This window comes from Callionymus lyra, chromosome 13 (genome assembly GCF_982586985.1).
Source record: "Callionymus lyra chromosome 13, fCalLyr1.hap1.1, whole genome shotgun sequence".
Lineage (NCBI taxonomy): Eukaryota > Metazoa > Chordata > Actinopteri > Syngnathiformes > Callionymidae > Callionymus > Callionymus lyra.
Window position 1 is genome coordinate 2,783,967 of NC_141830.1, and position 12,940 is coordinate 2,796,906.

Genomic DNA, 12,940 nt, shown 5'->3' on the forward strand with positions numbered 1-12,940 from the left:
AAGTGTGTGTGTGTTCCAGATCATATATTTAAGTGTGTGTGTGTGTGTGTTCTAGATAATATATTCAAGTGTGTGTTTTTGTGTGTGTGTTCCAGATGATGTTGATGTGTGTGTGTTTTTTAGATAATATTCAAATGTGTGTATGTGTGTGTCTAGATAATATTTTCAAGTGTGTGTGTGTGTGTGTGTGTTCTAGATAATATATTTAAATGTGTGTGTGTGTGTTCCAGATGATGTTGAAGTGTTTGTGTGTGTTCCAGATAATATATTTAAGTGTGTGTGTGTGTGTGTGTGTTCTAGATAATATTCAAATGTGTGTGTGTGTGTGTTCTAGATAATATATTTAAGTGTGTGTGTGTGTGTGTGTTCTAGATAATATATTTAAGTGTGTGTGTTCTAGATAATATATTTAAGTGTGTGTGTTCTAGATAATATATTTAAGTGTGTGTGTGTGTGTTCTAGATAATATATGTAAGTGTGTGTGTGTGTGTGTGTGTGTTCCAGATAATATATTTAAGTGTGTGTGTGTGTGTGTGTATGTGTGTGTGTGTGTGTTCTAGATGACATATTTAAGTGTGTGTGTGTGTGTTCTAGATAATATATTTAAGTGTGTGTGTTCTAGATAATATATTTAAGTGTGTGTGTGTGTGTGTGTGTGTTCCAGATAATATATTTGTGTGTGTGTGTGTGTGTGTGTGTGTGTGTGTGTGTGTGTGTGTGTGTGTGTGTGTGTGTGTGTGTGTGTGTGTGTGTGTGTGTGTGTGTGTGTGTGTTCTAGATGACATATTTAAGTGTGTGTGTGTTCTAGATGACATATTTAAGTGTGTGTGTGTGTGTGTGTGTTCCAGATGATGTTGAAGTGCAAAGACAAGAAGTGGTACCAGATCTGACCTTCTGACCCTCCCGGTCTGGAGCCACGACCTTCCCGCTCATGCTCGTCCCTCCCTCTCGACCTCTCGACCTTCTTCGCCGGATCGTCTCCTCGCGGCACAACGTAGAACCTGTTCCTGCCTGAGGACCACGAAGAAGGACAACCACACCTCAGCTTCTTTTCTCTCTCGGACGGTTCTCCAAGGTCATTCGCCCGACCACCTTTTTCTTTGCTCTGTGAGCGGACGAGGGACGTGTACAGAGTGGGGATCCGAAAAAAACCCCCCCCCCGTGACCTCCGAACCCGTGACCTTCGAACCCGCGACCTTCTCGCTGCAGAGGCGTCGCCGTGTGTTTCGCGTTTCGTTTCTCGCCGCGTTCAGTTGCCGCCGTCGGACGAAGAGTGTCTTTATTTTTGTAGCGTCGTGACGACCGGTGACCTTGAGGGTGGAGGAAGGAAACAACATCTTCACGTCGTGTCTTCGTCGCTTCATCTTCAAAACCTGTCGAGCTTTGGAACCTTTATTTGTATATAAGTAAATATTTTTGACAATCTTTACCGTCGACGGCGACACAAGAGGAGTCGAGGCCATATTTTTTCTGACGCCAAAGACTTGCTTTTCGCTTTTCTTTCCATGGGTTGGAGCCTCGGCGGCGCCGACGTAGGCGAGGCGCAGACTTGGAGGCTCGTCACGAAGCGTTTGTTTTCTCTTTCACTCGGGTTTGTGTGTTCGTTGTGTTTTCGTTTGGTGTCAAACGAAGAGAAGACGACAATTTTGTGTCTCAAGTCAATTAAATGAACAAATTAAGATTATTACGTTCATCATTTATGTTGACAAAGTCAGGATTTTGGTTAATATTAACAAATACTATAATAAATAATACAGTAATAAAACCTCTAATTATATTATTTAATTGAATGATCAAACATGTTATTAAAGTAACTTATTCAATATTACACAGGATTTATGTTAATTATGTTATATTTTGATATTAAATGAAGAAAATCAATAAAAGATTTTACGTCTCAAATAATTTTGAATCATCTTGAAAAAAAAGAAACTTCCGAACTGAAAACAAAGGTTTCGTAACGTGTCCCTGATTTAAAAACAACCGCTTATTAAAATCGATATTTCAAATGTGAAGAAATTCCCGAACCAAATGCATTGTGGGAATGGTAGTCCACTGCGAGTCGAAACGAAGAATCGCGTGTTTTCGTCGTCGAATCTTCAAAAAAAAAAGGCTAGTTTTCGTGTTGAAAGTAGAGGAACGAGTGGTTTGATCGTCCTTTTCTGTCTTTTCGTTTCTTCGTGTCTCTGAAAAAGAATCTTCCTCTCGCGTCACTTTATCCGAGGTCTATGGAATAAAAAACACACAACTCTCTCCGTCCTTTTGGTTTCGTTTGTGTTTTCGCGAGCAGTTCCACGATACGAGAGCGTTAGCGTTAGCTTCGAGCTAACGGCGTCGGAGTCGCAGTCGTTTTCTCATCGTAGCCGATTCTTCTTGTACAGTTTTATGCAACTTTCACATGGATGTTTAACTTTAACTGCTGCCAGAACTTTAGAACTTTATGTAGATAGAGATTACTGTGCAATGAAAACAATAAAAGTGGAAAATGTATTTCGGTCGATGCTTGTCTTCGTTCTTTCAAGGTCAACGTTCACTTTAAACTTCTTTAAATTAAGAAGAACGTTTCGTATTTCAACGTTTTTTTTTACGTTTTCTCCTTAGACCATAACACTTTATAAATGATGCTAACAACTTAGCTCGTTAGCATACGGTGAAGACGCACACATAACACTTAATAAATGACGCAAATAACTTAGCTCGTTAGCATACGGTGAAGACGCACACATAACACTTAATAAATGACGCAACGACTTAGCTCGTTAGCATACGGTGAAGACGGACACATAACACTGTATAAATGACGCTAACAACTTAGCTCGTTAGCATACGGTGAAGACGCACACATAACACTTTATTAATGACGCTAACAACTTAGCTCGTTAGCATACGGTGAAGACGCACACATAACACTTTATAAATGACGCTAACAACTTAGCTCGTTAGCATACGGTGAAGACGGACACATAACACTTTATAAATGACGCTAACAACTTAGCTCCTTAGCATACGGTGAAGACGGACACATAACACTTTATAAATGATGCTAACAACTTAGCTCGTTAGCATACGGTGAAGACGCACACATAACACTATATAAATGATGCTAACAACTTAGCTCGTTAGCATACGGTGAAGACGCACACATTACACTTTATAAATGACGCTAACAACTTAGCTCGTTAGCATACGGTGAAGACGCACACATAACACTTTATAAATGACGCTAACAACTTAGATTGTTAGCATACGGTGAAGATGGACACATAACACTTTATAAATGACGCTAACAACTTAGCTCGTTAGCATACGATGAAGACGCACACATAACACTTTATAAATGACGCTAACAACTTAGCTCGTTAGCATACGGTGAAGACGGACACATAACACTTTATAAATGACGCTAACAACTTAGCTCCTTAGGATACGGTGAAGACGCACACATAACACTTTATAAATGACGCTAACAACTTAGCTCGTTAGCATACGGTGAAGACGCACACATAACACTTTATAAATGACGCTAACAACTTAGCTCGTTAGCATACGGTGAAGACGCACACATAACACTTTATAAATGACGCTAACAACTTCGCTCGTTAGCATACGGTGAAGACGCACACATAACACTTTATAAATGATGCTAACAACTTAGCTCGTTAGCATACGGTGAAGACGGACACATAACACTTTATAAATGACGCTAACAACTTAGCTCCTTAGCATACGGTGAAGACGCACACATAACACTTTATAAATGACGCTAACAACTTAGCTCGGTAGCATACGGTGAAGACGCACACATAACACTTTATAAATGACGCTAACAACTTAGCTCGTTAGCATACGGTGAAGACGCACACATAACACTTTATAAATGACGCTAACAACTTAGCTCGTTAGCATACGGTGAAGACGCACACATAACACTTTATAAATGACGCTAACAACTTAGCTCGGTAGCATACGGTGAAGACGCACACATAACACTTTATAAATGACGCTAACAACTTAGCTCGTTAGCATACGGTGAAGACGCACACATAACACTTTATAAATGACGCTAACAACTTAGCTCGTTAGCATACGGTGAAGACGCACACATAACACTTTATAAATGACGCTAACAACTTAGCTCGGTAGCATACGGTGAAGACGCACACATAACACTTTATAAATGACGCTAACAACTTAGCTCCTTAGCATACGGTGAAGACGCACACATAACACTTTATAAATGACGCTAACAACTTAGCTCCTTAGCATACGGTGAAGACGGACACATAACACTTTATAAATGATGCTAACAACTTAGCTCGTTAGCATACGGTGAAGACGCACACATAACACTATATAAATGACGCTAACAACTTAGCTCGTTAGCATACGGTGAAGACGCACACATAACACTTTATAAATGACGCTAACAACTTAGCTCCTTAGCATACGGTGAAGACGGACACATAACACTTTATAAATGATGCTAACAACTTAGCTCGTTAGCATACGGTGAAGACGCACACATAACACTATATAAATGACGCTAACAACTTAGCTCGTTAGCATACGGTGAAGACGCACACATAACACTTTATAAATGACGCTAACAACTTAGCTCGTTAGCATACGGTGAAGACGCACACATAACACTTTATAAATGACGCTAACAACTTAGATTGTTAGCATACGGTGAAGACGCACACATAACACTTAATAAATGACGCAAACAACTTAGCTCGTTAGCATACGGTGAAGACGGACAGGTTTGTTTGGAAGTTCACGATCTTCTAAGAAAACAACTGAGACGAGATGAAAAGTTCTTACAATATGTTGCTTTAACAAAGGAGGTTGAAAGAGACGAGTGACTGGATCACTAGTGTTTGACTAGATCATAAGTTAGTATTACTTCACTGGATCACTAGTGTTTGACTAGATCATAAGTTAGTATTACTTCACTGGATCACTAGTGTTTGACTAGATCATAAGTTAGTATTTCTTCACTGGATCACTAGTGTTTGACTAGATCATAAGTTAGTATTACTTCACTGGATCACTAGTGTTTGACTAGATCACAAGTTAGTATTACTTCACTGGATCACTAGTGTTTGACTAGATCATAAGTTAGTATTACTTCACTGGATCACTAGTGTTTGACTAGATCATAAGTTAGTATTACTTCACTGGATCACTAGTGTTTGACTAGATCATAAGTTAGTATTACTTCACTGGATCACTAGTGTTTGACTAGATCATAAGTTAGTATTACTTCACTGGATCACTAGTGTTTGACTAGATCACAAGTTAGTATTACTTCACTGGATCACTAGTGTTTGACTAGATCATAAGTTAGTATTACTTCACTGGATCACTAGTGTTTGACTAGATCATAAGTTAGTATTACTTCACTGGATCACTAGTGTTTGACTAGATCATAAGTTAGTATTACTTCACTGGATCACTAGTGTTTGACTAGATCATAAGTTAGTATTACTTCACTGGATCACTAGTGTTTGACTAGATCATAAGTTAGTATTACTTCACTGGATCACTAGTGTTTGACTAGATCATAAGTTAGTATTACTTCACTGGATCACTAGCGTTTGACTAGATCATAAGTTAGTATTACTTCACTGGATCACTAGTGTTTGACTAGATCATGAGTTAGTATTACTTCACTGGATCACTAGTGTTTGACTAGATCATGAGTTAGTATTACTTCACTGGATCACTAGTGTTTGACTAGATCATAAGTTAGTATTACTTCACTGGATCACTAGTGTTTGACTAGATCATAAGTTAGTATTACTTCACTGGATCACTAGTGTTTGACTAGATCATAAGTTAGTATTACTTCACTGGATCACTAGTGTTTGACTAGATCATAAGTTAGTATTACTTCACTGGATCACTAGTGTTTGACTAGATCATGAGTTAGTATTACTTCACTGGATCACTAGTGTTTGACTAGATCATAAGTTAGTATTACTTCACTGGATCACTAGTGTTTGACTAGATCATGAGTTAGTTTTACTTCACTGGATCACTAGTGTTTGACTAGATCATAAGTTAGTATTACTTCACTGGATCACTAGTGTTTGACTAGATCATAAGTTAGTATTACTTCACTGGATCACTAGTGTTTGACTAGATCATAAGTTAGTATTACTTCACTGGATCACTAGTGTTTGACTAGATCATAAGTTAGTATTACTTCACTGGATCACTAGTGTTTGACTAGATCATGAGTTAGTATTACTTCACTGGATCACTAGTGTTTGACTAGATCATAAGTTAGTATTACTTCACTGGATCACTAGTGTTTGACTAGATCATAAGTTAGTATTACTTCACTGGATCACTAGTGTTTGACTAGATCATAAGTTAGTATTACTTCACTGGATCACTAGTGTTTGACTAGATCATAAGTTAGTATTACTTCACTGGATCACTAGTGTTTGACTAGATAATAAGTTAGTATTACTTCACTGGATCACTAGTGTTTGACTAGATCACAAGTTAGTATTACTTCACTGGATCACTAGTGTTTGACTAGATCATGAGTTAGTATTACTTCACTGGATCACTAGTGTTTGACTAGATCATAAGTTAGTATTACTTCACTGGATCACTAGTGTTTGACTAGATCATAAGTTAGTATTACTTCACTGGATCACTAGTGTTTGACTAGATCATAAGTTAGTATTACTTCACTGGATCACTAGTGTTTGACTAGATCATAAGTTAGTATTACTTCACTGGATCACTAGTGTTTGACTAGATCATAAGTTAGTATTACTTCACTGGATCACTAGTGTTTGACTAGATCTTAAGTTAGTATTACTTCACTCGATCACTAGTGTTTGACTAGATCATAAGTTAGTATTACTTCACTGGATCACTAGTGTTTGAATAGATCATAAGTTAGTATTACTTCACTGGATCACTAGTGTTTGACTAGATCATAAGTTAGTATTATTTCACTGGATTACTAGTGTTTGACTAGATCATAAGTTAGTATTACTTCACTGGATCACTAGTGTTTGACTAGATCATAAGTTAGTATTACTTCACTGGATCACTAGTGTTTGACTAGATCATAAGTTAGTATTACTTCACTGGATCACTAGTGTTTGACTAGATCTGAAGTTAGTATTACTTCACTGGATCACTAGTGTTTGACTAGATCTTAAGTTAGTATTACTTCACTGGATCACTAGTGTTTGACTAGATCATAAGTTAGTATTACTTCACTGGATCACTGGTGTTTGACTAGATCATGAGTTAGTATTATTTCACTGGATTACTAGTGTTTGACTAGATCATAAGTTAGTATTACTTCACTGGGTCACTAGTGTTTGACTAGATCATAAGTTAGTATTACTTCGCTGGATCACTAGTGTTTGACTAGATCATAAGTTAGTATTACTTCACTGGATCACTAGTGTTTGACTAGATCATAAGTTAGTATTACTTCACTGGATCACTAGTGTTTGACTAGATCATAAGTTAGTATTACTTCACTGTATATACTGAGCCAAGACGTGTCGTCATAGCAACCGAGCCTAACACAGTTCACAGACGGACGGAGACGTAAACAACAACGAGACATAGAAGTACAAATTGACAACTTTACAGAACGTCACACTGATTGATCGATTTGCGTATTTAAAAATACTTGATTTATACAATAAAACGTATAAATTATCACGTTTTCGATGTATATCGCACGTGCCAATATCGCGATATCGATATTTTTTCGCTATATTGTGCAGCCTTAAATTAAACTATATTCTTTAAACCTTCGTCAAAATGTACTTACATTGTATATTTTTAATTTAACTGTGTAACCATTAATCCAACCTTTGCATCTTTCTTAAATCAATATTTTTATTATTTTATTTTTATTTCTTCTTGTTTCAACTACTTTATTTAAATTTTTCAAAGTATATTTTATAATCTTTAAATATACAACTGAATATGTTACATAAATACATGTGTTTTATTGATCATGTTCTATGATATTTTTAATCTATCGATATGTAAGAAGTTCAGAAATATATATATATATATATTTAAATGAACGTATTATTGATTAAGTTCTTCATGAATGACGTAATAAAGTAAAATGTATTCAAACATCAGAGAAGATATTTAAAAAAGCTTAACTGCAGTGAACACATTCAAACACTAGAGGGCAGCAAACAGTCGCGGTTGAGCCAAACTTCTCTCGCTCGTCGAGATTCTATCTGTGAATAAAATATAAACCGTGAAGTGATTTAACATCTTGAGGTGAAGGTCGAAGAGAGTCACTTCCAGTCATTAATGATCAACCACAAGAATCTCTGGTTTCTTCTGAACGGATGGTTTTCAAGGTCACACTTGTTTTTAAGCTTGAATTACCAGATCGAGCACTTTAGGTTCTTGTGGCTGAAAGTCTCTGGACTTCATGCACTTTACCTGCGCAGGTGTTTGTTCTCCAGTGTCAGAGCGGAAGGAGGAGAAGAAGGAGAAGGAGAAGAAAAAGACAAAGAAGAAAAAGATAAAGAGAAAGGAAAAGAGAAAGAGAAGAAGAAGTTGATTGTTTGATGAATCTGATGAAGAAAATGTTCGAAACACTTCAGAAGTTTGATCTTCATCCATCAACTCATTTTATTTGATGATATTTTGAGCTTCACTCGTTCCTTCAGCAGATCCTCCTCCTTCATGATCTTCATCTATTAATACCTGCAGAAGAACTTATGACACTTTTGTTGAATAAATGATGAACCTGACACTTTACTAATGAGGGAGGAGAGGAGAGGAGGGAGGAGGAGGAGGGAGGATGGAAGGAGGATGGAGGAGGATGGAGGGAGGATGGAGGGAGGAGGGAGGAGGAAGGAGGAAGGAGGGAGGAGGAGAGAGGGAGGATGGAGGAGGAGAGGAGGAGAGGAGGAGAGGAGGGAGGAAGGATGGAGGGAGGATGGAGGGAGGGATGGAGGGAGGAGAGAGGAGAGAGGGAGGAAAGGAGGGAGAAGAATGGAATGAGGATGGAGGGAGGATGGAGGGAGGAAGGATGGAAGGAGGATGGAGGGAGGATGGAGGGAGGAGAGAGGAGAGAGGGAGGAAAGAGGGAAGGAGGGAGGAAGGATGGAAGGAGGAGGGAGGGGAGGATGGAAGGAGGGAGAGAGGAAGGAGGGAGGAAGGATGGAAGGAGGATGGAGGGAGGAAGGATGGAAGGAGGAAGGAGGGATGGAGGGAGGATGGAGGGAGGGGAGGATGGAAGGAGGAGAGAGGAAGGAGGGAGGATGGAAGGAGGAGAGAGGAAGGAGGGAGGAAGGATGGAGGGAGGATGGAGGGAGGAGAGAGGAGAGAGGGAGGAAGGAGGATGGAGGGAGGATGGAGGGAGGAGAGAGGGAGGATGGAGGGAGTATAGAGGGAGGATGGAGGGAGGATGGAGGAAGGATGGAAGGAGGAGAGAGGAAGGAGGGAGGAAGGATGCAGGGAGGATGGAGGGAGGAGAGAGGAGAGAGGGAGGAAGGAAGATGGAGGGAGGATGGAGGGAGGAGAGAGGGAGGAGAGAGGAGAGAGGGAGGAAGGAGGATGGAGGGAGGATGGAGGGAGGAGAGAGGGGGGAGAGAGGAGAGAGGGAGGAAGGATGGAAGGAGGAGAGAGGGAGGAAGGAGGGAGGAAGGATGGAGGGAGGATGGAGGGAGGAGAGAGGAGAGAGAGAGGAAGGAGGATGGAGGGAGGAGAGAGGAGAGAGGGAGGAAGGAGGGAGGAAGGATGGAATGAGGATGGAATGAGGATGGAGGGAGGATGGAGGGAGGAAGGATGGAAGGAGGATGGAGGGAGGATGGAGGGAGGAGAGAGGAGAGAGGGAGGAAAGAGGAAGGAGGGAGGAAGGATGGAAGGAGGATGGAGGAAGGATGGAGGGAGGAAGGATGGAAGGAGGATGGAAGGAGGAAGGATGGAAGGAGGATGGAGGGAGGAAGGATGGAAGGAGGATGGAGGGAGGATGGAGGGAGGAAGGATGGAAGGAGGATGGAGGGAGGATGGAGGGAGGAAGGATGGAAGTAGGATGGAGGGAGGATGGAGGGAGGAAGGATGGAAGGAGGATGGAGGGAGGATGGAGGGAGGAGAGAGGAGAGAGGGAGGAAAGAGGAAGGAGGGAGGAAAGATGGAAGGAGGATGGAGGGAGGATGGAGGGAGGAAGGATGGAAGGAGGATGGAGGGAGGAAGGATGGAAGGAGGATGGAGGGAGGAAGGATGGAAGGAGGATGGAGGGAGGATGGATGGAGGAAGGATGGAAGGAGGATGGAGGGAGGATGGAGGGAGGAAGGATGGAAGGAGGATGGAGGGAGGAAGGATGGAAGGAGGATAGAAGGAGGGAGGGAGGAAGGATGGAGGGAGGATGGAGGGAGGAAGGATGGAAGGAGGATGGAGGGAGGAAGGATGGAAGGAGGATGGAGGGAGGAAGGATGGAAGGAGGATGGAGGGAGGATGGATGGAGGAAGGATGGAAGGAGGATGGAGGGAGGATGGAGGGAGGAAGGATGGAAGGAGGATGGAGGGAGGAAGGATGGAAGGAGGATAGAAGGAGGGAGGGAGGAAGGATGGAGGGAGGATGGAGGGAGGAAGGATGGAAGGAGGATGGAGGGAGGAAGGATGGAAGGAGGATGGAGGGAGGATGGAGGGAGGAAGGATGGAAGGAGGATGGAGGGAGGATGGGGGGAGGAAGGATGGAAGGAGGATGGAGGGAGGAAGGATGGAAGGAGGATAGAAGGAGGGAGGAAGGATGGAAGGAGGATGGAGGGAGGAAGGATGGAAGGAGGATGGAGGGAGGAAGGATGGAAGGAGGATGGAAGGAGGACAGAAGGAGGGAGAGATGATGAAGAAGAACTTGTTTCATCCAGATTGACACCATGAGCTGAAGGTCACGGACGAGAATTGTTTGTTGTTGCTCAGAGTTTGACCTCTTGACCTTGTTAGTGATGAGTGAACGAGATGTTGGTTCAATCAGAAGATGAAGTGACACGTCGTTGCCGTGGTGATGAGAGACAGAGTGTGTATGTGTTAAAGTTTGTATGTGTGTGTGTGTGTTAAAGTTTGTATGTGTGTGTGTTAAAGTGTGTAATAGTGTGTGTGTTAAAGTGTGTATGTATGTGTGTGATGTGTGACTCTATTGTATCATCAGTGTGTGTGTGTTGTTGTGATGTGTGACTCTATTGCATCATCAGTGTGTGTGTGTTGTTGTGATGTGTGACTCTATTGTATCATCAGTGTGTGTGTTGTTGTGATGTGTGACTCTATTGTATCATCAGTGTGTGTGTGTTGTTGTGATGTGTGACTCTATTGTATCATCAGTGTGTGTTGTTGTGATGTGTGACTCTATTGTATCATCAGTGTGTGTGTTGTTGTGATGTGTGACTCTATTGTATCATCAGTGTGTGTGTGTTGTTGTGATGTGTGACTCTATTGTATCATCAGTGTGTGTGTTGTTGTGATGTGTGACTCTATTGTATCATCAGTGTGTGTGTGTTGTTATGATGTGTGACTCTATTGCATCAGTGTGTGTGTGTTGTTGTGATGTGTGACTCTATTGTATCATCAGTGTGTGTGTTGTTGTGATGTGTGACTCTATTGTATCATCAGTGTGTGTGTGTTGTTGTGATGTGTGACTCTATTGTATCATCAGTGTGTGTGTGTTGTTGTGATGTGTGACTCTATTGTATCATCAGTGTGTGTGTTGTTGTGATGTGTGACTCTATTGTATCATCAGTGTGTGTGTTGTTGTGATGTGTGACTCTATTGTATCATCAGTGTGTGTGTGTTGTTGTGATGTGTGACTCTATTGTATCATCAGTGGGTGTGTGTTGTTGTGATGTGTGACTCTATTGTATCATCAGTGTGTGTGTGTTGTTGTGATGTGTGACTCTATTGTATCATCAGTGTGTGTGTGTTGTTGTGATGTGTGACTCTATTGTATAATCAGTGTGTGTGTGCTGTTGTGATGTGTGACTCTATTGTATCATCAGTGTGTGTGTGTGTTGTTGTGATGAGTGACTCTATTGTATCATCAGTGTGTGTGTTGTTGTGATGTGTGACTCTATTGTATCATCAGTGTGTGTGTTGTTGTGATGTGTGACTCTATTGTATCATCAGTGTGTGTGTGTTGTTGTGATGTGTGACTCTATTGCATCAGTGTGTGTGTGTTGTTGTGATGTGTGACTCTATTGTATCATCAGTGTGTGTGTGTTGTTGTGATGTGTGACTCTATTGTATCATCAGTGTGTGTGTGTTGTTGTGATGTGTGATTCTATTGTATCATCAGTGGGTGTGTGTTGTGATGTGTGACTCTATTGTATCATCAGTGTGTGTGTGTGTGTTGCTGTGATGAGTGACTCTATTGTATCATCAGTGTGTGTTGTTGTGATGTGTGACTCTATTGTATCATCAGTGTGTGTGTGTGTGTTGCTGTGATGAGTGACTATATTGTATCATCAGTGTGTGTGTGTTGTTGTGATGTGTGACTCTATTGTATCATCAGTGTGTGTGTGTGTTGTTGTGATGTGTGACTCTATTGTATCATCAGTGTGTGTGTGTGTTGTTGTGATGTGTGACTCTATTGTATCATCAGTGTGTGTGTGTTGTTGTGATGTGTGACTCTATTGTATCATCAGTGTGTGTGTGTGTTGTTGTGATGTGTGACTCTATTGTATCATCAGTGTGTGTGTGTGTTGTTGTGATGTGTGACTCTATTGTATCATCAGTGTGTGTGTGTTGTTGTGATGTGTGACTCTATTGTATCATCAGTGTGTGTGTGTGTTGTTGTGACCTACAAGGGACTCGTTGTATAAACAAACAAAGCTGGAGGAAGAGTGAAGCCATTAGATTGGCCTCCTGTCCAGGGTGTCCCCTGCATCTCTCCTGAAGAGCTGGGATCGACTCCAGTCTGTGACTCT

At 41.1% G+C, this 12,940-nt stretch overlaps 1 protein-coding gene across 5 annotated transcripts in view; it reads left to right on the forward strand.

Moving 5' to 3' along the window:
- Positions 1–2,490, forward strand: part of stxbp5a (syntaxin binding protein 5a (tomosyn)) — a 215,728-nt gene extending 213,238 nt beyond the window's left edge. For all 5 annotated transcript variants that reach the window (XM_087805057.1, XM_087805056.1, XM_087805059.1 and 2 more), the window contains one exon: positions 849–2,490. In XM_087805057.1, the coding sequence (XP_087661183.1) occupies positions 849–890 (42 nt within the window). In that variant the 3' untranslated portion in view covers positions 891–2,490. The remainder of the gene's footprint in view (positions 1–848) is intronic.
- Positions 2,491–12,940: the final 10,450 nt, after the last annotated feature.